General features: G+C 44.9%; 1 protein-coding gene across 5 annotated transcripts; it reads right to left on the minus strand.

The window, feature by feature from the left end:
* Positions 1-743: 743 nt before the first annotated feature.
* On the minus strand, positions 744-18021 carry Slc17a2 (solute carrier family 17 member 2). 5 transcript variants are annotated; one of them, XM_047559460.1, is made up of 13 exons: positions 17884-18021; positions 14084-14194; positions 12690-12901; positions 10431-10664; positions 10259-10346; positions 8268-8354; positions 6589-6707; positions 6307-6468; positions 5713-5845; positions 5482-5629; positions 4617-4707; positions 3385-3546; positions 1164-1300 (listed from the first exon to the last, which is right to left on the minus strand). In XM_047559460.1, exons 2-12 carry the CDS (start codon positions 14109-14111, stop codon positions 3412-3414), a joined length of 1437 nt encoding a protein of 478 aa, XP_047415416.1. In that variant the 5' UTR covers positions 14112-14194; positions 17884-18021; the 3' UTR covers positions 1164-1300; positions 3385-3411. The 5 variants fall into 5 exon arrangements, 4 of the variants coding, with proteins under 4 accessions (XP_047415414.1, XP_047415417.1, XP_047415415.1 ...); XM_047559458.1 differs by lacking the exon at positions 3385-3546 and having other exon boundaries at positions 744-1300; positions 4583-4707; XM_047559459.1 differs by having other exon boundaries at positions 1157-3546.
* Positions 18022-25451: the final 7430 nt, after the last annotated feature.

Raw genomic sequence — 25451 nt, forward strand, 5'->3', positions numbered from 1 at the left:
AATCTCAGTTGCTCGGGAGGCTGAGGCAGGAGGATTGTGAATTCAAAGCCTCAGCCTCAGCAACTTAGCGAGGCCCTAAGCAACTTAGTGAGATCCTGTCTCTTAATAATATTAGAAAGGGCTAGTGATGTGGCTCAGTGATTATGCACCCCTGAGTTCAGTCCCCCATACCAAAAATATAAAATATAAAATAAAAATAAAATAAGTAAATTACTAAGTGGCCCAAAGAAGCAGAAAGAAGGATATACACATCATGTCAAAAGTAAAAAAGAAGCTAAAACTTCAGATATGGATAAAATGAATATATTATGAATTGGTAATTTGACAAAACATTTGAATATTTTGCAAATGGATTTTATATTATGTATAAAATGGATCATAACAAAAATAGTCAATATCAACTAAGGAAAATGTAGAAGCCCTTAAAAGAACAATACAATGAAGGAAAATGAGAAAGTTATCAAAGAACTCTCCTCAAAATGGCTTTAAGCCTACATAGATTTTTAAACCAACATCTTCAAGTCTTTATATAAAAAATAGCCATTTTAAAAATTGTAGTTCATCATTTTCAGGGTGGAGTCGAGTAAGGAGAGTTTCTCTTTCTTTTTGTGAAATGGGCAAAGCCTCATATCCAAACATGATAAACACACAAACCACATGCATACAGAGCCAATCCACATACTAATACAGGAGAACAAGTCCTGAAGAAACTCTTTAGAAATCAAAGCCAAGGGAAACATTGCTCGACATAAGAAATGTTAATGTAATTCATAATATTTTAACAACTGAAAAGATCATCTCCTGATTAAGTAGAGGACAATAAGATATTTGAGAAAAGTGGATTAATTGTGTGAATACTCATGTTAGAACAATTCATAGGGACAGAGGGAGGTGACAGATCTTTCTGCAGCTCACAGTTGCATCTGTTCTGAAGCCATTAGGAAACGTGAGTGGTGATTCTTCCTCAAACTGTCAGGGAACCATGCCCTGAGAGTCTCTGACGCGGATGCCATCTGTCAGGCGTCAACCAGAAAACCCAGACAACTGAGATGCGCTGGCCGCCGTGGCTCTTACCTCTCATGGCAAATGGTGCTTCCAGGCTCATGGCTTCTTAGAGGCCTGAGCTCATTCATTTTGCTGTTGGGAGTTTGGCCTTTGGTCCAAGAGCTGACAGCTTGGATTGCCCGCTGCTTCCCTCCTGCTCTGATGCTGGAGGATCCAGCAGGGGTGGAGAGAGGGGACCAGGAGGAACATGAAAGGAGAGGACCAAGACCCTTCCCAAGTGCTCCACGGGTCACACCTAAGCCAAAGAGAGAAGAGAAACTTTGAAATGGGTGAAATATTGGATATATTTCAAGTAAATGTTTTACCTTTCACCTTCGTGAAAGTGCACACACCACAGATGAACACTTGTCACAAAGCACAACACACAAGTGTCAAGAGCTAAGATGGTACCAGCCTGTCCAGGCAGGACTACCACCCCACTGGAGGGGAGCCACTAATTTGATTTCTAACAGGATATGTTCATTTGGTCTGTTTTGAAAAATGTACTTTTTGTTTTCTTCGCTCACTGGAGTTTGTGAGGAGCATTGGTGGTGGTGTCATCAGCTCTGTTCACTCTTGTAGCTGCGGGAGTGGCCCGGGGTTTACGCACTCATCCTTCCCTTCGCAGGCACGTGGTTCTTTCCTCTTTGGCCCACTCTAGGTAGTGCTCCTATGAACACAGTTGTCATGTTTTCGCATGTATCTGAAATCCTAAGTGAAATGTCTGAGTGGTGTAAACTGCCCACTTAGCTTTTGGAGACCTTGCTAAGTGTCTGTCCAAAGTTCTAACTCACACTCACATTCCTAGTGTACAATGTTCCAGCTGCCCCATACCTGTGCCAGCATCTGCTGTTTTATTTTATCTATCCTGCTAAGTGTGTCAGACTATCTCATTTGGGCTTTGATCTTCATTTTTCCAGTGACTAATGAAGTTGACTGCATTTTTATATGCACAGGCATCTTAGAATTTCTTCTTTTTGAAGTCCCTGTTTGAGTCATTTGCCCATTTTTCTATTTGGTTGCTTCCCCCGACCTGTTTAAAACTTGTCCTGTATATAATTTTCCTGTTCATTTTACTATCTCTCCCTTGTTTTTCTTTTTCAGTTTTTAAGAAAGCCCCTTCTCAGTATACTGTAAATATCCAGATGTATTCCCATGTTAGCGTCACCTCCGGGCCTCACACTCCATTTTCCTTAAAACATCTACACAGAATTGCCTGTCGATTTGCACTGGGAGATGCTCTTCACCTGCTGGATCAGTCCAAGCTCCCAGTGCTGGTGGTTCTAACAGGGTTCAACAGATGGTGGGAACTTCTCTAAAAACGTTGAGGCAAACCAGACTATGCTATGTGTGGAGATGACCTAGAGGACGTGCTTCACATGTCGGGAGCCAGGATCAGTTCCTGTTGGGAGAGTCTTGGGAGACTGAGGAAAACTTGGAGAAGGTAGAATGATTTCTCTAGGTTCCCAGGAGCCTGCCTTGAAGCCGCTGCCTCTCTGGGCCTCGCTGCAGCCTCTTACACCTTTAGCAGTTCCCTCCCCCATGTAAATGGCCATTTCCCTTGAAAACGCCTCTCTGGTCCTCCTCTGATTTTCACTACCTGGTCTAAATGTCTCACTGTGCCCAGCACATCATGGAACAAGCTTTCCAATTCTGTCATCTCTCCCAGAATTCTAGCTAACCTTAATCACTTAATATTTTCCTGATCATTTTCTGGTTTTAATCTCCTGGAGTTTAGCTAGGCTAAACAAATATCTGCTTTGCCTGATGGAAATAATCCTAATCTAAATAGATTTAAAATGCCCTACTTAACTTTAGCATGTGAATTTTAGTAGAATTAAACCACATAAATAAGCATCCATGTTTCACAGCATATAAAAACAATAAATGTTAATTCTCTGGATTACAGTTTTAAAATTAGGTTCTGCGCTGAGTTGTGTAGCATATGGCTATCATTCCCAGCAGATCTCTGTGCTCAAAACCATGCCCATGAAGGTATTTATCAGTGATTATTTTCACACAGATTTTTATTTATCTAGTACTTTCCAAAGAGGAAAATTCAAAAGCAACAGGAAAGAACTTCTCAGACTTGTTCAACAATTGTCAACATGGCTACGACTTGTAGAAATTCCTGGGAATCTAAAAATTGGTGGCATCTGGGCTCCACCCCAGGCCGATTCACTGGGAATCTCTGGAGGGGGCCCAGGCACCTGCGTGTGATTGAGGCTCCCTAGGAGGGCGGAACCCACAGCCAGAGTTGAGAACCTCCGTGTCTGTGGTCAGGAATATGAAGGAAGCATGGCGACAAGAAAAGAACGTCAAGAAGCCAAGAGTCAGTACTACAGTTAAGTGTGCAGCTCCACTTCCTCAGAGGCGGGTGAGAGTTCTCTCTTTGGCCCAGTCCTGGATTTCAGCTCGTCCAAATGTGAGGTAAAAGACCAGACCAAACATGTTGACCGCAGCAGACAAGAAAAATACATTCCTCCATCCAGACTCAGAATCCTGGACACAAGAACACAGCAATTATCAACCTCACAAGTTCCTCCTCCTGCAGCTACAGAAATCCTCCCTATTGTGCACTTTGGTACTGACCACCAAGAATATACAGGACAATGTGCAAGAGTCACATAATGTCCTCAGTCACCAGAGGGTTCATGAAACAAAGTCACTCTAAATGCACACAGCTTCTGAGTTGGGATGGCCATTTCTTTAACAAAAATAAATGACACTAACATTTCCCTAGAAATTTGGATTTTGACATTCATGGTATTACAATTGTGCCTAAAATGGCATCATAAAGACCTCATTTTTATGTCCTTGCTTTGGGCTGTTGACATCAAGCACAACCATCCCTCAGGTGGACGTCTCAGTGAGACACTTTTGGTCTGCCTAAGTGACCCACCTTGCCCAGTCCTAGAATATCACAAGTCATTTCCAGCATTGTGGTCCCAGCAGGTTCCCAGACATTTGGTCAAAATTTAACCTGATGTACTAAAAGCAAAACTTTGCTTTGCAGGTTGGTCCTCCTCAGCCTCCATCCCAGCCTGGCTCCGCCTTCTCCCTTCCTCACCTGCCCACCCTTCCCAGCATGGAGTGAGCCTCATGGGGCTCCTCACCATGCTCACAGTGCGCTCTCTCCTAGAGCTGAGTCTCTTCAACCTGTCCTTGGACGCTTTGCTTTTCCTTTGGCGGTTTTAGCCAGGAGAGATTCTTGGTGACACTCCTCCTTTTCCCCTGCCTTCCTGTCTGACTGCTCTTGGACACCTGGCATTCAGTGTGCTCAGAACTCAGAACTTCCTGCTTCTCAGCACAGGAAGTCATACCCACTGTCTGCTTCACCCAAAGGGCTCATTCCTATGAAATGAACAACTGTTCACTTCGAGAAATCCAGCTTTTGTTTCCTTGCCCCTGGAAACCTGACTCTGCGTCTGATGACAGGTGCATGATCAGGAAATCACATGTCATACGTGCCTGCTCCCCCATCTGACTGCACCATCTTTGAGAGCACGGTGTGGGTGTCCAATGCCTCAAACGATACCTGCCACTTGCAGATGTTCAATAACAATCCCAACCTGACTGATAAGGAATCCGGTGGCCGTGGAGGAGATGATTCCTGCAATAAGCCCGAATCCCCTTGAAATTCCCATGAGGAAGCTTGCATATCTGTGGAGAAGATGATTTTAGGGGTGGATTTATGTAGAAAGCCACCTGTGCTTTCTGCAGCAACTCATCTTCAGTGAACTCATGTCTAAAGGCAAATCATTGTACCTAGTGTGGCTTTTCACTTGCCTAAGGATAATCAGGGTGAGATGTATTTGCCAACCGTGAAATCACCTGTCCTCTGAGTCAAAATCCACAATACCAGAGCTCTATTCTCTGTGGGGCTGAGTGTCTCCACCCCACCACTCAGTTTAGCAGGCAGTTCACACAATGGGCAGGACACAGACCCGGAAACCAAGCTGAATGAGTCCCAGTCCAGGCTCTTCCGTTTTGCAACTTCAGTCAGGCTATGTGACCCCCTCTTGCCCCAGTCTTCTCCCCGCCTTGGGGACCACAGCAGGATCTCCCTAGCATGGCTATAAGAATTAGGTGTGCTGATTAATAAGAAGCACAGGAGTTGGTGCTCATAAGTATATCCATGTATAGTAGCTAATATGATCAGCACCCCAGAAACTTCCAAAATACATGTCTGGGCCCTTTCCCAAAGCACACAGTCTAATCTCTGGTCGGGAGCTTGAGAAGCTATTTATCTAAATGATTACTGGGAGTTTGTTCAAAAATGCCACATTAGGTCATGGCCATGAACTGCATTTCCAGTTATTTCCTTTCTGTCTTCATCTAGTCTGTGTCAGTAGCACGAAGGTTTTGCAGGGAGATGGCTGAGGTCTAACATCTGGAGTGACCCGAGCGGGGAAGGCAGACAGGCAGAGCTTGTACCTGGGAGCAACATCCAGGGTGTTGATGATGAACCCCGAGTCACACAGGTTGCTGGTCCCAGGAATGAGAATCAGCAAAGCGATGGTCGTGGTGTAACTGGAGGCCACGAAGGGCAGGGCCACAGCACACAGTGATGGAAGGAGGAGCCCTGGGCAGCGAGGACACATGTCAGCCCTCTCAGACCTGCCGAAAAGGGCCTGGTGACCCAAACACCCTCCTGCCTATGCTCACCTAGGGATGAGAAGAGCTTTCGCACGGCGATTAGGCTGAGGAGTTTCTTGGACAGAAGGAAATCTGCCAACTGACCTCCTAAAATCGTACAGCTTGAGGCTGCAATGAAGGGCAGGGAGGACAGAACCCCACTCTGCAGGAAGGAAATTCATACAGAGTCTTACACACATGCATTTAGCCTCACGTGTTGTCACACAGACCAGCCACTAGCCTGCCCTGTCCTTGGGAGTCATTTGAGGAAAGCAGGCATCCTGTGCAACACAGGAAGGACATGTCTCTGATGAGAGAAACAGCACCCCATCCAGCTGGTCTCCAGGAAGAGCGTTACTAATTTGCAAGAGAAGCTTTAGATGCAGATGGCATGGCCATGAAGCAGAGTGGTTAGGGCAAAGAGGCTGCAGAGCTCTGATAGCCCTGAGACCTCAGGCAAGTCACCCCGCCTGTGTGCCATCTCCACATCTGTGACATGGGGATCACTGAAGTGCCTCTTTAGAAGGTTAAGTGAATGGTTAGAAGCAAAGTCAGAATGCAACAGGTGGCACCAGACTCCCCTCATTGTCATGAATTCTATACACTTAAAGGAAGTATACTCACATCTCTGATGTTAACATGGAGCACGGTGCTGATGTACGTCGGTAGGTATGTTAGGATTATGGTGCACAACCAGAAATGGCTGAAGAACCCCGTGAAAATGGCCCAGAGCGGTAGGCATCTGACCATAGCCTTTATGGGCACAGATCGTCTGGGAGAACTGGGCTGAAAGGAAATACCTAATCAGCATGGGGATCAGACAGGCTAGAGGGCACCTCCATCTGGAGGCCCACATCTGCCTGGGACCTCCGCATGGCCCACAGGTAGATGAGGGTGCGCACGTACCTGCTGGGCCAGTGAGGACACGATGTGCTCCTTTTCCCTGGCACTTATGCACGGGTGATGCATGGGGTCATCATAAATGACCGTGAACCACAGAAGACAGCAGACACAGCCAATGCTACCTGGGAAGGAGGGACACATGAGCTTCCAGGTAGGTGTGTGTACCTGTGAAGCATCCCGCCTTTCCCCACCACACCATGGCAGTTTTTAGCATGCTACCGCGAGGGCTTAAGTTTCCTCATTTCTTCCTGCCCATCCTACCAAGCTCCTTCTTCCACAGAAGCTTTTCCACCCACCAAGTGCAGAGCTGCCTTTTGTCACTTCATTGTTAGAGCCCTCTACAGACGACGGGGCATGAGCCAACCACTGCACAGCCGACTGTTACTCTTAGACTCTCACATTTATAGCACCACGTGTTTTGGCAGCAACTTTGCAACACACACATTACTGTCTGGTTTTAGAAGATCAGAATAGTCAGGACCAAAGACAGAAAGTACTTATACATACATGAATCAACCTGCCAGGAGGTCAGTGTGGCCAGAAAAATTTCCAGCACATTTGCAAGAGTGTTATTTGTATTCAAACCACATCCATTATGGATTCCCAGAGGAAATACTTCTTGACAATACCTGGTTAATGTGTGACACAAAACATCTGGGGTTAGCCTCGCTAATTGGAAAGTGAACCAAGCTAGAGCCATATTTAGTGACACCATGTGGCTATGATAAAGAGAACAGTGATAGAAACCCATCTCAGTACTGGGCTTTGTCACTGGAATAATATTCTATGGTAAAACATTTTGGGAACTAATGCTCTTGATTTGTTCTATTAGTATTCACATCCATTTTTTACTTTGAAGATAAAATTCAGATACTCTGATGCCACCAAAGTGAAAAACAAAATATATTACATAATGATTCCTTGTCTCAGGCATTACCCAGTCTAGAGGGGAGGTGAGAAGGGGAGAGAACTTCACATCCTCACAACCTGGAGAGGAAACACCAGTCAGGATCATAAAGGAGAGAATGACTGAATCTGGTGGCATACGTCCTGGTAGTTCCCATGGAGAAAGAGAGGTTCGAATTGAGCTTTGCAATATTCAGCAGGTAGAGAATAGGTTAAAGGCATCATGGGCAGAATAATTACATCTAAATTGAAGACATATGGAAGATGTCCTCAACCAGCCGTGACATCTCCATCGCACAGCTCAGGTGTTTCAGATGTGCGGATTCTGAGCAGATGCTGGGGCAGAGGGGAGGGCTTCATACTGACTGATAAGAAGCTGGCACCTGCCAGGTGGAGTGGCTGGGGAGGCTGAGGCAGGAGGATTTTGAGTTCAAAGCCAGCCTCAGCAAAAGCGAGGCACTGAGCAACTCAGTAAGACCCTGTTTCTAAATAAAATACAAAATAGGGCTGGCAATGTGGCTCAGTGGCCCAGTGCCCCTGAGTTTAATCTCCAGTACCTACCCCTAAAATAGAAGTTGGCATCCGTGAAGAGTTATCTCCTCCGTCCTGTGCATGTGCTTTCCCCAGACCACCACCAGGGCATTAGGTCAAGATTTAAAAAGTTACCAAACCCCAAAGTTCTTCTTCATTTTCGACTTAACGAGGACAGTTTCTCTTAACATGGGAAGAATGTGGGTGGTGTTAGAAGGTGTTAGATTTCAGAGATAAAGACTCACCAAAGATGTAGAAGATAAAAGGCCAGCCCAGTGCCTGGGAGATTAGTCCCCCGACACAGAGGATGAAGAAGGACCCAAACGCTGCCCCTGAAGAGAACAGGAGAAAACAGTAGAGGTGAGACTGTGGCGCCCTCTGAACCTTGTCCCTGCGGTGAGGCGACAGACCAGCATTACCAAGTGGCGGGAGTATCGTCCCTGCTCACAATCTCCCTCATCAGCACTGTGAGGCACCTGGCACCAATAAATAATAGTGATATGTCCCTGGTCTTCACTGGCTCCCCAACACCTAGGTGACCAGTGCGAAGCCCCCTAGTTTGTCTTAGAAACTCTTCGATCACAGCTCACCCGTATGTCCCATGGCACCATATGAGGTTGGGCACAGAAACTGATAAGCCACAGTCCCTGCCCTCAAGGATCTTGTGGTCCAGTTGGAGAGGAAAAAAGCAAAAACAAAATCAAAAAAACAACCCACTATCACAAGAATCATACAGTGTAGACATTAAAGCAACAACAACAACACATCCCACAGACTCACAGCAGGAAAACACTTCACAAAGCAACACAACACGTGCCAAACAGGCACAGACACTTGTCACACAATTACACACACACACACTCTTCCAATCAGTTTCATGAGCCAATACTCACCTCTGCCATTGCTGAGCACCCAGCAGCATCTATTCTATTCGTTTTCATTTTTAAGTGATTTTTTTTACCCACTAACTTGACTTTATGACCCCATTACTGGTCATAATCCATTAATGGGTCATAAAATTCAATCTCCAAACTCAAAAAATTGTATAGGATAGAAATATGAAAATAAAGCTATAATGTGATATGGAAGTACCCATGAGGATAGGTTACTAGTGATTATAAGATTAAAGAATTGTTTATACAAGCTAAGCAGGAAGATGGGTGGAATTTGGGGCAAGAAGAGGGGCAGGGGACTCTTCAGGGACTTGAGCCCATGGAGGAGAGTGGAGGGAAGCAGAGGCAGTGTGGGAATTGTGGGGACTGAAGTAGGCAGAGCCCTGCTGCAGAGGGAGCAGGCCCGGGCCAGAGGGCAGCGCATCCTTATGACCTTAGGAAGAGGCTGTTCTTCACTCCATGACCCTAGAGGAACACGCTGAAGATTCTCAGGAAAGTGAGCAAAGATGCTCATCTGAACTTTAAGAATATAACTTGACTGATGGGAAGAGAAGCCTGGAAGAAACCCATCTAGAGGACAGGACCTGCTGGGAGCATTTGGAAATGGAGGAAGTGGGGACAGCAGTGACTGACAGGAGAGTGGCAGTGAGAGACTCCCTCAGACTCGGTGCGTGTGGGAGCTCGGGATGAGGAGCTGGAAGGGACTGTGGGGCCAGGCTCTAGGCTGGGGACAAAGCAATGAGGAAGCCACAGAGGGCTCAGCAGGACCAGGCGCCCTGGAGGGCGGTCCCCCACCAGGACCCAGAGTGTGTGCTGGGACCACACTGCCAGGCCCAAGTCTCGGCTCCACCTCCTACTGGCTATGTGCATTGATTGGGCTCTTCATTTCATCTCTTCCTCCCTTCCCTGCCCTGTGGACAAGGAGACTTCCTCACACCAGAGGGCAGCGGTCAGGGCTCCTAGGCAGGACCACAGTAAAGCGCTCCGAACTCTGCTTTCCTGCCCGGTGGCTCTCCTCACCACCCTGAACTCTGGTGGCCTTAGTTCTCACTTCAGCGTCTTTGCTAAAATGGTGTTCAGATGGTTCACTTGACCTTCTTCCATTATGAATCCCTAAAGGTCTTTCTCCTACAAGGCTGCTGGACTCTGGCTCCCAGGGGCTTTTCTGCCTCTCAGCCTTGGTGTCTCTGCAGCAGAGTATCCTCCTCCTGCTATGTAAATGGCTTAGGTTCTTGAATTTTTCAGTAGCACTTCACCCTCTCCCCCCAGTCCTCTGATTCCCAGAGGGAAGGCCGGGGAAGGCTGGCACAAGTGACCTGCCGGAGGCGCATGCGCAACCTTACCTGACCCCGCAATGCTGGTAAGCTTGCTTCGTTCCAGTGGAGGAGCCCATTTTGCCCAGATTGTAAACTGACCTGTCCACGCCATTCCCTGCAATAAAAAGCATGAAGACTTTTGCTGTTTCTCAGAACTGGGAATCTGTATCCCACTCAGAATGAGCAAGGATTTGGATACCTGGGCCATGCCCTGGACTGTCCGGATCACGATGACCAGGATCACTCCGACGTCAGCCGCCAGTGGAGTGAAGAGAGTGAGAAGGGAAGAGATGAGCAACCCAGCGCCAAGCATCTGCTTCGCTCCAAAGATCCCCGCTAAGTATCCACTTGGGATCAGAGTCAGTATTATCCCGTAGCTGATGGAGCTGAAGATGATGCCCTGCGTCTCTGGGCTCCACTGATACACAGAAGCCTAGAGAAAAAGATGGAAGAAAAAAAAAAAAGGAAAAACTCTTTACTATGGAACCCTTCCCTGAAAGTCTATTTACAGCTAGAGCTTCCTGGGATAGGTAGATCCTACAATAAAATATCTGTGTTTTTCTCTGTTTTTAAAAATCTAATTCATGTGTCTTACCTTTTCCAAACAAACCCAGATTACACTTCTAGTCATTTTCTCTTAGAAAGGGAGAAAATCAGAGGAAATGAAAAAAGAGACCATGGTCAATGGTCACCCAGACGGAAGGTAGGAAGAAGTAAATGGAAAGAGCTCCTGAGAGCTAATTCATCTAACTTAGAGCTTCCCTTAACTAGTCTGTAAAAGCTGGGTGACACTGACTCTCATTGAAAGAATATTAGAAACACAACTCTAATAAACTCTTACAAAACATCAATCTTCTATTTAAAAAGAATTATCAAGTTCTGCCCTAGAAGAACCAAACTCCCAAAACACATATTAGGAATGTATAAGATCACATTTTTCTTCTGATAAAACTCAATGAACAATTTTTGGTAGTATACATGGATAGCATCATAAGTTAAATAGGCAAAGAATATAAAATAGGAAACATTGACCAGACATGGTGGTGTACTCCTGGAATCCCAGCTGCTTGGGAGACTGAGGAGGATCGCAAGTTTAAACCTGACCTCAGCAACTTAGCAAGACCCTGTCTTGAAGAAAAAAACAAAAGAAAAAGAATTGGCAATGTGGCTCCGTGGTTAAGTGCCCCTAGGTTCAATCCCTGGCATCAAAAAAAAAAAAAAAAAAAAAAAAAAAAAAGAAAAGAAAAAAAAGAAATATTAGAAATATTGTATTTATTTAAAATAATCATAAATAGCACAAAGTATATGATTCATGTTAGAATTAATATTTGAGAATGAAAATAAATAAAACAGGATCTTTGAGAAAAGGGAAGAATTATTTTGGAAGGTCCCAGGAAGGAAGCAGTCTTTGAACTATTCTGATTAAAGACAATATTTTGTATGAAAAGAAAAAGGGAAGTTGATTCTTATTGGATAAAACAGCAAAAATGGACTTGCAGGAATGTTGCCAGGAGATCCGAAACTGAGGGTCTGTGGCAGACTCAGCAGACTTTCCCTGGGCCCCTGGTAGCAGAACGGGGTGCCCTGAGGAGGAGGACCAGGTTCTGGAGAGGCCTGGTGGGTCCAGAGGACACAGGTGTTTGTTCTCTTGAAAGTCCAGGGCCCCGAGCACAGGAACGGGCAGAATGGAAGAAGGAAGGACTGGGGCTGGGAAGTAATTACAGGCAAGCTGGGTCCAGTGTGATAAAATCACAAGTTATGAATTGCAGGGATGACATTAGGAAATGTACAGAAAACGAGAGCTTGAAGAATAGTTTTTAAAATAGGGCATAATGGTGATTCTCACACAAATATAAAATGTGCTTGTGACGCAGATTATATTTAACTCATTGATAAATGGGGATTTCAGTGAGATGTTACAGCTAGTTCAAAGAGAGAGTCAAAGAACCACACGTTAAACTAGACAGCAGTTCTGAAATGGATCTTAAATAGATGGTAACACTGGTTTATCCAACTGGGATGGGGGAATTGCAGAGAGGAAGAGTGTACAAGTTGTCCCTCGACAGGACAGAATTCATTTGCAAAACTATAGTGGAGAAGCATTTGCATTTTTATTCACTATATATAACTACAGAGTTGCAAAATAGCTTAAAAATAGCAAAAGGTGCAGACATCAAAATCCAATTGGGTAGCCCAGAAGAATGCATGTAGACAGTCACTTGTAGTCTATTTGTCCCATTTTTTACATATCTTCCTACGTTTCCTCCACCTTATCATAAAAATAATCTTAATGAAAAATCATTATTATCACAGAAGCAATCAATGTCTCAAAAATAATTTCAGTTCTTTTTAGTTTGTCATTGAAAATTCATATTTCCATACTCTGCAGCATCAAGACCCAAGTCTTCCTTTCAAATATTTCCCCTCAACAAAGAGTCTTGTTCTCCATCACACTTACCCTGGTATTAAGTTCCCTGGTGGATCTGCTTGGGTTGGTGAGGGTATCTGTCAGGGGCCCCTGGGTGGAGGCATTGGATGGACCGTGCTGCTGGGTGCTGTTCACCATGGCAATGATGGCGATGCTCAGACTCACACGCTGGGTTATCATGGTGAAGTTTGAGAAATGCATGATGAGAGCCAGTCCGTAGCGCAGCGAACAGAAATCTGGCCCTAGATGGTAGAGGTATGCAATTAGCATCCCGACCAAGACCCCTCTCCCCTGGCTAAGTCAGAGGGAACTTCAGGTGATATCAGACAATCCCACTGTTCTTTCCACAAAGACAGCAGTTTCTGCAGTCTTCCTTTGTCATATCCTTTGACTGGCTTCATGACAATGAATCCGGGAACTTGTGATGAGGTAGAACAAATGCGGCCTTCTTTCAGAGGTGTGGGAAGCAGATGACAAACACACAAACCCTCAGTGCAGGCATTCGCAGTGCTCCAGAATAAAGCGAATGGGGAAGAGGGAGGCAGAGCCAAGCATGAAACCCAGGTTCCTGGGTCGCAAGCCCGTGGTCGGTCTCATCTGTTGTGCGCATTTATGTCTCATGGACCTTGCAGGTTCACATATGGAGAGCCACCTTTGAATTAAGCTAGTTGCCCATTCAAGGATTCTCTTTTCACATATGCGAGAGAGGACTGGAGATGGTCCTTCCACTAGCTCCATTCGCTGTACATTTTTGCTGTGTATCATTAGGCCCTGACTTCACAAGCGTTAGCTTTTTAAAAAAATAATTAATGTGTAGAATCATTTTTATGATGCAGAAGCAACATTAAAAATATTCCCATGGAGTGGATCAATGGTCCAATATTGGGAGGATTCCCATGTGAATGTAGATTAGATTTTATATAATATATATATATATATTTTTTTTTTTTGAAGAACTGGGAGTAAGGAAAACAGAATCTATAAAGAAACAATAAAAAAATAAGGGAAGAAATAAATTTTAATGGCCAAATAGGCTTAGGGGTAGGATTAATTGCCTGCAAATGAATCATTCCCATATTAGTGTAGGCTGGCTCTGGGAAACAGTCACTCGGCAAGGCTATTCTAGGGGGGATGCCTACAGAGGTTGGGAATCAGCTTAAAAATGAGTTTTCCAAGATGCATTCCATCCTTGAGCTCCTGTAACGTATCCATTGTGTAATGCAGTTTCTGGCAACTAATCAGAGGGGCTCCCTAAGGAAGAGCAACAGGAACCAGATCAGGGCTGCAGCTGGGTCTATGCAGGGAGTCCTGACCAGGGCGACAGGAAAGGAGGGAAGAGGAGGGAGAGTAGGGAGTGAGGAGCACTCTGGAAAGCTTCCTGCCTCCTGCAACGCTGAGAGGCTGAGAGCAGGAGCCTGGCTCACCCTTCCTGGTGGTAGACTTCTGGTCCATTTAGCTCCTCTGGGCAATAGTGCCTCACGCAGTGGTGGGGTTTCCCTCTTCCCTGAATCTCCGTGACCACGACCAGCTTCTCTCTGTGGGGAGAACAGGAGCCAAGACATGACACACAAATAATTTCCCCTTAGCATCATCAGAAGTGCTCTCCCCATCCAGCTCTGTGATTCCAGTTTGAGGACTAAAGTCTTCATTTGGTCACTCAAATCCTCTACCCATCCATTTCCTCATCTGCTCAGTAATGATGAGACTCCTCTCTGAGTGGTACTGCAGGAAAAAAAGGAGAAAATTGCAAAGGATTTCCCGAACCCCAGAGAACCAGGCAAAGGTGGGAGGTACAGCTTGCAGTAGCTCACAAGTCAGGAAAGTTAAATCAAACCAGGGAGCTGAGGAGGAAGCTCCAGAGCAGGCTTTTCTTCCATGCAGACTGTGCTTCTGTTCTCTCTGGATGACAGAATGGCATTCTGTGGTCTTCTCTTTGAACATGAGCACAGAGCTGCATGGCACTTCCATGTCATGCAAACTAAAGGTTCAAAATGCTGTATACCACACAATTTGGACACTTTACTGGGCCAACAAGGTCCTCAATCACTCATATGACTATACTGAAGGGTAGTTTTCTACTACATTATTAAAAAAATCCAGTCATTTTGACAGGCAAAGAAAATTCACGAGTTCAAATATGGACCTGTTTAATTTGATGTTTGTGTACCAAACTCTCTTTGGGGATACACACACTTTCTTCTTCTAGGAAAAACCCGCATCCTGAGGGTATTGTCAGTTTTGCATTCTTTCTAGAACGACCTTTGCCATGACTTTTTAAACGCCAGTATCATATTTATGTTTCATGAGTTGAGGTTTGCTCTCTTCTTGCTTTAAAAGATTTATCCACATCCTTACAGATGTTCATAACCTATGACCTTAGGATGCAGAAAATTAAGAAAAGATGCAGGTTAAGAATTGTGTACAAAAATATCCTTTGCAGTGTTAGTTGTGACAGCAGAATATTGGAGACAAATTAACCTAAAAATAAGGATTGGCAGGTCACATATACAGAAACAGGTTCACACAGCCCCAGCAGGCTGTTATTGAGGAACAGAACAAGATGGTCACTTTATTGCTTCTGATGTTTCCTATGTACCAAGTTTTCTAATAATTAGTAGATATTCAATACCCAGAAGAAACTAAATGTATTTTTAAAACGATTTAGTCTTCATGGGCCTGAACAGGAGAGTATTCTGCTAGAGAAATCTCTCTGTAAGTCTGAGAAGCATGACTCCTCCTCTAAGTTTTAAGATTTTCTTGTTTGCTTAGAATGGAGGTTCAACTGCTGGCAGGAGATCAGCCCTGGACAGGTGGTCACTGCTCTGACCTGAAAGGCTTCCAGTGTTTGCTAAAGTGTGGGTGATATCAGCACTACAGCCCACTGCCTGCACAGAGATGCTGCCTGGAGCTGTCTGGGTACAAAGTTGGAATTTGGACATTTTCTCCTGGACTTGTCTTGTTATGTAAGATTCCAGGACCTGCTGAAGGCAGATTTAATTGCATACACAGGTACAGGTGCTTAGAGTCCAGTCGACTTCCCCAGTCTCCTCAGTGAGCTTATAAACTCAGAGCTGTGGAGCCAAAAGGGACTCAGAGATTTTCTGTCACTAGCGTTCATTTTATTGATGAGAAAACAGTACATGAAAATTCCTGGAGCCACAGAGTTCAGAGCCTGTTGGGTTGGGTCTTTAAACGTCCAGCTGCTGATTCTACCTGTGAATACTATTTCTCCTTATTGTCTTAATATTTTAAGCTTAAGCTTAAAACACAGTAGGATGACTTCATCTTGAGGTACCCTAAATGGAAATCTATAAACTTTAAATCAACTTTCAATTATTTATTTCAGAAGGAAATTTGATGATGAAAAATCCCTTAGGAGACGCTTATGGCTTTCAGTTGTCAAACTTTGTTTCCTTTGCATGAGAAAAGTACTGAAATCAGGCAAACAGCCCAAGTCATCCTCGAATAGAATCTTTTTGTGAATTGCAACAAAAACCATCTTTCTAAAGTAACCCCAGCAGCTTGTGAAATTGTGGGGTCTGAGCACCAGACTGACTGATAGGCCCTGAAAGACAGTGAAATAATGCTTTGTCTAACCACAAATGAGTGAGAACAGGTGATCTGGTCGGGGACCTTCCCATTCAGGAGTGATACTTTTGAAAAAAGAATGAATTCTAGTGTCAAAGTTGTGAGTACCAAGAGAAAAACTGAAGGGAAATTAAAGGAAAATTTTATATATAAAAAGCAATACCATGACACAGCCCAGGTTGGATACAGAGATAAAACTGGTAGCGTAGACCTTACAGTTTTGCATAAGCTAAAGGATACTTTTTCCTATTCTTGTTAGCCTCGAGGGCGTTATTTGTTCTACTGCCATCTCTCCCACTCTTAGATGTCCCCTGACATCCAGCCTGTGTTGCTTCATCTCTGTTGGTTGAGTCTCCTGGTTTACTCAGAGTAAATGCAACTTGTAGTTCAAAGAGCATCAACCTGCAGTTCAGGGTATCCAGGACTGCCTCCTGCTCCGCATTCCCAGTCTGCAAAACCGGCGAATTTCAAAGCTCTGAGAGCTCTGACAGCTTCATAGGAAAAATAGGGAGGAATATGACCTCACAGGGCTGCTCAGCGTTAAAACCAAGCTAGGGGATGTGCCCCGTACGCGCGCAGCCTCACGCCCTGTGGGGGCTCCTGATGTTGATCTCAGCGGCCACAAACAGCCACATCAGCACCGGTCAGCCTCATGGACAATAACACACTCATAAAAAAGCATGTTTGATTGGTTGCTGAATTGGTTTTAAACTTGTTCTTTTAAAAGTGGGTTCCCCTGGCCTGGAGTCCAGAAGACGGGTGAGGAGGGGGTCATCAGAGGACCCGGGAAGAGTCAAATCCTTCCCTATCACCTGCCAATCCTGCTGAGGGACTGGCAGTTCTGAAAAACACGTTTCAGTTCCAGCGTGTCATTGTCACACTCTTGTTCATTTATGAATTTTATCAAAAGAAAAGAAAAAGTGTGCTGAGCACCCACCGGGAGCCACTCTAGAGGTGACTTGGGCCCCTGGCAGGGGCGCTGGAGGAGCTCTCTGCTCAGGGGCTCAGGAGCCAGGGGCCTGCTTTAGAGTCAGCATTTTCTCGGGTAGGTCGGGAGAGGGCACCGCACTGCCTTTCCCCGCGTCCCACTGCTGACAGGCGCTAACCACCACCTCTCTGGGCACCTTTCCTCAGCTGCATGGGGGCAACACACCAGTGACTTCCAGAAGCATCCACCTGTTCTCTTGCCTTCAAGTCTGTTCATAACTTCACTCATTTCCTCCTTCTCCTGAGAGGCAATTTCAAATAGAAATCTGACAAAACTCGTTAGCCACAGTCCCAAACCCAAACCTCGCTGGTTCAGATTCACCATTTCTCTTACCTTCAACTCCGCACGACTCATCAGGGTGCCGAGGTCAAGACTCATGTAGTCCTCAGGGAAGTGACCACTGTCCGCTGTCCATCGGCACCAGTGTTCCCTCAAGCCTTGCTCTGGGGTCTTGACCGACTCATTACCCCTCTCAGAAGGTCCCTTCCTCATTTTGGAACCAGACACTATTCTCACAGGCAGATTCTTAGGCTGCTATGGATGTGTTTCCTCTGATGGAAATGGTCCCCTCAAATGGTCCCCTCTCCCTAATGGATCTCTGATAGATTAGAAAGCAGCATCCTACCCAAATAGAAGACAGGCACTTACCTTCACCATTAACCCAGTATTTTAAGCCCCGGACTTTAAGGCTCTCTTGAAAAACAAGGGTGTTCCCATGCCCTCTTCCCTTTGAGACACTCGTGTGCTTCACAGGGATAAATAGTGAGTCATGTGGCAGACAGCACCAGGTTTGACCCTGGGATCTTGGGACGGAGAGGCTGGATTTGGCTTTGCCTCTTAATCTTTAACTTTGTTTTCAGGTTGTCACTCAAAAGACGTCACCATGTTGTTCAGGTCTGGACTGAGCATACAACCATGCAGTCATCAGGCCTGTTCCTGGAAGGCCGAAGGCTGCTGTGGAAGCCAGACCTGGGTTCTGAGACTGGGCAGAGGAGCCAGCTCCACCTTCCCTTCTAGTGTTTCCTGGGACTCTGCACAACTCGTGTGACCTTGAATGCGTGCTTGAATTAGTAAGGCCAGGGTTGAAATATGCAGTACCAGGGTTTCCTGGACAAATGAGCCGCTAACTGGTGAAGACCCTCCACAATCCCATTGTGGTTCAGTCAGCTAGACTTTCCTGAAGGTTTTGGTGCCCGTGGGCTGGCAGCTGTGAACTAGGCCGCTCTGAAAACTCCCCATGGAGCTGCCCCTTGCTGCCTTTCCAGCTTCTTGCCTGTCCCTCCTCAGGCAGTGTCCGCTGGACTCCTGATGCTTGGGTCTGTGTCTTTTTTGTGCTTCTTAATTTTTGGATTGTGTTTGCTACTGGATCTTCCTGGTTGGACTCCTGACCTTTACAAAATGGGGTGGGGACCTGTCCTCTGTGCCTTTATTGGTTTCAAACTCATGTAGAAATCTGGAAAAGCTCATTAGCCACAGGTATCAGAAGTTAGGTCCTCGGTCACGAGCAGAACCCTCAGGGATTCCCCTTCCACAGCGAGTCTCTCCACACTCCCCCAAAGAGCCCACCAGTCCACATTAGCTGCGCTACTTGGTCCCTGTAGAAATTTTAAATTTTTTTCTATCACCCCTTTAATAAATTACTACAAACTTGATGGTTTAAAGCAACACCTACTTATTCTTGCAATTCCAGAGTCAGAAGTCCAAACTGGGTTTCAAACAAACCAAACTCAAGGTGTCTGTAGGACCATGCTTCTCCTAGAGGCTCGAAGGGAAAAGCCATCTCCATCTTTTCCAGATCATTGTCATCACCCACATCCCTTGACTCTTAGCCCCTGCCTCCATCTTCAAAGCTAGCAGCAAAACATCTTCAAATCTTTCTGACTCTGTCTCTCCTGCCTCTCTCTTATAAGGATACTGGTAATTACATGGAGTCATTTATAAAATCCAATGTAATCTCCCCAACTCAAAATTCTTAATAAATCATACACATAAAGCTCCTTTTGTCACACAGGTAATACTTTGACAGTTTCCAGGGATTAACACGTGGACATCTTTGGGAGCATTATTTAGCCTGCCACAGATAGAGTGGTTTACAGTGTCCAGTGCCATGAGGAAGATTCTTTAAGCTGTATGTTTTGTTTAGGTGGTGTAATCCTGCTGCTGAATTCTGCAAGCTGTCTGAAGGCGTGCTGTGTGTTCTTAGAATTACTATCCACAGCTCCTGGCACAGCATCTGGCCTACAGTATGTCCTATGGCTGTTTGTGTCCCGCAAAGCTCATATGCTGAAGTCCTGATGCACAAGGTAAAGGTATCAGAAGGTAAGTCCTCAGTAATGAGCAGAACCTTCAGAATGGGATTAGTGTCCTGAAACAGAGCGTCCAGGGAACTCCTTCCACCTTTCTGCCAGGTGGGGAGAGACCTAAGCAGGCCTCACCAGATGCTGATCTGCAAGGACCTTCCTTCTTAGAGAACTTACGTCATATGTGTTACAATATAAACCTTGAAAATAACAGAGAAGAGCTCTGTGTGGTGGGCACATGCCAGTAATCCTAGTGACTTGGGGGGCTGAGACAGGAGGATCACAAATTCAAAACCAGCCTTAGCAACTTAGTGAGGGAGGCTGTAAGCAACTTTGCAAGACCCTGCCTCTAAACAAAAAATAAAAAGGGCTGGGGTTGCATCTCCATGGTTAAGCACCCCTGGGTTCAATCCCTGGTACAAAAAAAAAAAAGTAACAAAGCAGTAAACTTCAGAGATCCTTAAAAATTTAGGTTTTTCTCAACTGACATTCATGGCTATATCTCATCAGGATGGGTCAAACCCACACTTTTTTTTTTTTTTTTAAATTTGCTCTGTTCCAGACATGGCACTTTCTTTGGAAAATATCAATGTCAATTTGTTTAATACCTGGCCCACGGCTCCAGAGAGTCCAAAGGCTGCAGGGTGAGACTATACCCCAGACACAACCAGGGTAGAGGGGAATCAACAGGGGCGGCAGTGGTGCTAGGAAGAGGAGGAAGGACCCAGGCCCCTGGGTTCTGGTTCCTGGGAGGTGAATGAGTCGGTGAGGTAGGGAAGGACTTTCCAGAAAGAGCAAAGCCCGTCAAGGCTTGGCGTGGGGAATTAGAGTTGTTCAACACAACTGGGGATTAAAGTGCAAAGGTACAAGTGGAATTTGGTGAACTGACTGGAAACATGATAAATATTTTTTTAAAAAATCAATTGCCTTAACCTGTAGAAATAACATCCAGAATAAAAATAGAAAGAAATTATAATGTCCCTTGAGAACAGAAACTATATTTTTTTTGGCATTATTTGAACAAGAAAAATGTGACTTACATAAAAAAAGGAACAATAAAATTTTATTATAGGACACAAAGCAATATTTGGAATTACATATTATATTCTGAGACAGAAAATATCATTAAAAAATCAATAAACAGCATTCAGAGGAAATTGAAAGGGAAGAAGGAAAAAATGGAAGAACAAACTGGAAATAGCCAGGAGGCAGAGAGAGAGAGAGAGAGAGAGAGAGAGAGAGAGAGAGAGAGAGCGCGAGGAAGGGGCCAGGGCTAGATATAATGTCCAGCACTTGCTACTGACCTACTTCCTCCAACCATGCCTCATTTGCCTCCAGTTTCTACCACCTCAAAATAGTTCACTCAAATTATTAATCCAAGATCTCAGATTCAAAGTTGTCAGAACTGCTCTAAAGGAATTGATGAAGATCTCAGAAAGAGGACTGATACTCGAGGGACTTCTGGAACATCAGGCAGAAAGAACCACTTGAATAATAAATACCTCGATAAACAGGAGATTCATCTTGTCTTTAGTTCCCTAAATTACATTTCCATTGAAGGCAAAACATACAGCATTATCTTCTTAATGTGTTTTTGAATGAGGTTTGCCAAAACTTTGGGAAGAATTTTTGCATCTATATTCATCAAGGATGTTGGTTTGTATATTTCTTTGATAGGCAGAATTAATATTGTCAAAACGGGAGCTGGGCATGGTGGCTCACACCTATAAGTAATCCCAGCTGCTTGGGAGGCTGAGGCAGGAGGATCACAAGTTCAAAGTCAGCCTCAGCAAAAGTGAGATGCTAAGCAACTCAGTGAGCCCCTGCCTCTAAATAAAATACAAAATAGGGTGGGGATGTGGTTCAGTGTTTGAGTGCCCTTGAGTTCAATCTCTGGTAGCCACCAAATAAATAAAAATAAATGGATAAAAAACTAAACAGACATTTCTCATAAAAAGAAATACAAATGACCAACAAATACATGAAAAAATTCAACATCCCCAACAAGCAGGGAAAGAGAAATCAAAACTACAATAAGATTTCATCTCACTCCAGTTAGAATGGCAATCATCAGGAATACAAATAATAATAAAGGTTGGTGAAGATGTGGGGACAAAGGTGCACTCATATATTATTGGTGGAACTGCAAATTAGTGCAACCACTCTGGAAAGCAATATGGGGATTCTTCAAAAAAGTAGGAATGGAACCACCATATGACCCAGCTACTCCACTCCTCCATATTTATCCAAAAGAAAATCAGCATACTGTAGTGATGTACCTGCTACAATGTTTGTAGCAACACAATTCACAATAGCCAAGATATGGAACCATCCCATATGCCCTTCAACAGATGAATAGATAAGGAAATGTGGCATATATACACAATGGAGTTTTACTCAACCATAAATAAGAATGAATTATGGCACTTTTTGGTAAATAGATGGAGATGGAGAACATCCCGCTCAATGGAATAACCCAGACTCAGAAAGGCAAGGGTTGAATATTGTCTTTCATATGTGGAAGTAAAAGGTAGGGGTTCCCATGAAGTTAGAAGGGAGGTCAGTGGAGTGGAAGAAGGGGACTGAGGGGGAGGGAGGAGGACAGGGAAAGGGAGGAAGAGTGGGATGGAACTGACCAGATTATGCTAGGTACGCATATGAATAAACCACGGAGAATTCCCCTCTTCTGTATGTCTATACAGCACCAGTTTTTAAAACTATAAATAAATGGAAAATCAGCAGAGAAGAGGAAGGGGAGCTGGGGAGGGAGGAGGGTATGAAAAGAGGAAGCACCGGAGACTGAAATGGAGCAAATTATACTGCATGTGTGCATGATCATGTCAAAATAAACTCCGCTGTTATGTACAACTATCATGAACTAATAAAACACAATAAAGAAAAATACGAGAGCGCCATCTATTGGCAAATGTGTTAGCAGACAGAAGGCAATCAAATGTAACCTGACACCCTTTGGATAGGGTGGCCCTGAGAAAGGCTATGTGAAATGTGGAAGAAGCATGGGAAAAAATTGAGAAATACACTTACGGTATTTTCTAGGAGTATTGGAAAATATGTTTTCCTAATAAACCATGTGAAGTGTAATGATATTTTTTAAATACATAAAAAATGGTAAAATAAGAAACAATAAATAATTGAAAGCTTTTCCCATCCCTGTCCCTTCTCTCCAGAGTAGGAACGAAGCAAGGATGCCAATTATTGCCCTTTATGTTCAGTGTAGTAGGAGAGATGCTAGCCAGTGGACGATGGGAAGAAAGATAAATGCTGATGTTAAACGTTAGTAAGGTAAATATTCTTTAAAAAGGCAAAGATTGTTAGAATGAATTTTAAAATGCAAGAATTGAATATCTGTTCTCTAAAAGACAAATACTAAATAAAAGACACAAATAAGTTAAAAATAAACATACAGAAATCTACACTATTCAAATAGCAGGAAAACACGGAAGTGACTACAATAATAACAACAAAAAAGTTGAGTTTAAGACACAGAGTTTTACCAGAGATAGTGACATCACAGTCACATTAATGTTTATAGCAGCACCACTGGCAATAGTCAGATTGTGGAACCAGCCCAGATGCCCATCAATGGATGAATGGATTAAGAAACTGTGGTACATGTACATAATGAATTCTTACTCAGCCAGAAAGAAGAATGAAATTGTGGCATTTGCTGGTAAATGGATGGAAATGGAGAACCTCAAGCTAAGTGAAATAAGTCAGACCCATAAAGTCAAGGGTCGACTATTTTCTCTCAGCTGTATAAGCTAGAACAAAATAAGGGGGTAGATAAGATGGGATATCACAGAAATAAAGGGAAGATCAATGGAATAGAAGAAGGCGGTAAAGAGGGAGCGAGGGGGCTGGGAAAGGGGAGGAAACGTGGGAAGGAGTGGAACCACACCACACTGTATGCACGCCACATTCATACACCACATATGTGAATACACCACGGTGACTGTCACCTTTCCATGCAGGTAGAAAGCACTGATTAAAAACCAATAAGCAAGCTAAAGGAAGAGCAGTGGAGTGGAGAGAGGAGAATGGAGGAGGAGGGAGTAGACTACGGGAAAGAGGAGTAACAGGGATTGAAATCAAATTCCATGCATGCATGGTTTTGTCAGAAAGGACCCCAACTACTACATGGAACTATGACCACCATGAATTCTGGCCCTTTCTGATCCCGTCTGCCCTGCTTACACTGACATGCGCACACACACAGAGCACATTGCCACTCAGCCCACACGCACCACGTGGCACACAGTAGTCACAGCTGTGCACGCCTTCCTAACTGAAACTTCAGGGGCCATTTTGCCTTAGATGCCATGTGTCCTCCAAATGCTCCTGTGCTGAAGGATTAGTGCCCTGACAGCAGTGTCCAGAGGTGGGGCTTTGGGAAGCACCTGGATCATGAGGCCTCTCACCTCATCAGTGCGTCAATTCATCAGAAGCTGAATTTACTACTGGGAGTGGTTGGAAACTGTAGGTTATGTGGTCTTATTGAAGAAACTTGGTCCCTGGGGTGTGCCCTTGGGATCTGCATCTTGTCCCTGGCCCATTCCTCTCTCCCTGCCTCCTTGGCCAACAGGAGCTGAACAGCCTTCCTGGGCCCCATCCAGCCACCACGGTGTTCTGTCTCATCTCAGGCCCAGAGCAATGGAGTCAGGCCCTGGACCGAAACCTCTGAAACCACACAACAAAACCAACCTTTCCCCCCCAGGTTGCTCGTGTCAGGTATTTTGGTCATAGCAATGCAAAGTTGACTAACATAGTGCAAGTCAGAAAGCTGCTCATTCATTTAGCACACATCACTGTGCCTGAAGTTTCTAGTTCAGGATTCATCTGTGAACAATAAGGATAACAATCCCTGCTCTTCTGGAAATGTGTTTTCACACGGAGGCAAGCAATGAGCAAGATCCATAAGTAAAATATTCAGTGAAAACTGCCTTGGGGAAAAAAAAAAAAAAACAGAGTGAGAGGGTCGGGGAGTGAAGGAGGCACAGTGATTGGCAGGTGATGGCAGCAGTGTGCGGTGAGTCACTTGATTTGGAAGACAGTCATTCCTGGATCTTCTGGTGCCATCCCTGAAGTCTGAATTACTTGCTTCCTGTGGTGGGTGTGTGCTCAAAGACAGAGAATTCTACCCAGGATGGGAAAAGGTAATTCTGTCCCCGCTCCCAGGTTAGAGAGGGGGAGAGGTAGGAGAGGAAAATAAAAACAGGTCATTTTAAAATAAGCCTCAGCGGCAGAGCAGCAGGGCTACCTTCAAAACATGAGGCAGACCATTGTTACGGGATGACTCCTCCTGTCGGCAGAAACTCAGTTCAGGGTCTTAAAGGAGCCTCTGGGTCCCCTCCCCAGGCTGGGTCTCTGTCCTGCATCTCAGGCTGTCAGGATCAAGCCCAGCCTCACTTACCCCAGACAGATGACGTGCCACCTCGTTGGTGTCTTCCTAGGCCTGCCTTCGGGGACATGCATCCCTGCAGGCCCATCGGCACCCTGTGCCCTGAGTCCATCCTCCTTCGTGCCACAGAATACAGGTGCAAGGGGGGACAGCTGTCACAAGACAGACTCTGCCTTGCTGCTGTTGGTGGCAGTATTTTCTTTTTGTCATTCACAGCATTTTTTTTTTTTTCTTTTGAGAGGACAAATTTGGGATGTAGAGTAACTGAATCCAGAGTCAGATCAACAATGGTAAAAGTCACAGGTATCTGCAAGGAGCCATCCAGGACCCAGGGACTCAGGACGCATTCTCTCATCTCTCTGTGTGCCAGTGGCCTGGGAGTTGATACTCCCTGTGATGTGCCTGGGTTCTGCTCCACAGGACGCACAGGGGCAGGATGAATCATGGCATGGCAAAACCCAGACAGGCTTAGAGTCAAAACAATTCTCCTGTCTGGG

This window comes from Sciurus carolinensis, chromosome 7, assembly GCF_902686445.1.
Source record: "Sciurus carolinensis chromosome 7, mSciCar1.2, whole genome shotgun sequence".
Lineage (NCBI taxonomy): Eukaryota > Metazoa > Chordata > Mammalia > Rodentia > Sciuridae > Sciurus > Sciurus carolinensis.

Coding starts and splice junctions, on each gene's coding strand:
- Slc17a2 (XM_047559458.1), bottom strand. CDS start 14,111: ATGGACCAGAAGTCTACCACCAGGAAGG. Junction 5,630..5,712: donor AAAGCTCTTCTCATCCCTAG/GTGAGCATAGGC, acceptor CTCGCTGCCCAG/GGCTCCTCCTTCCATCACTG. Junction 1,301..4,582: donor TGAACATCTGCAAGTGGCAG/GTATCGTTTGAG, acceptor TCTTTGGCTTAG/GTGTGACCCGTGGAGCACTT.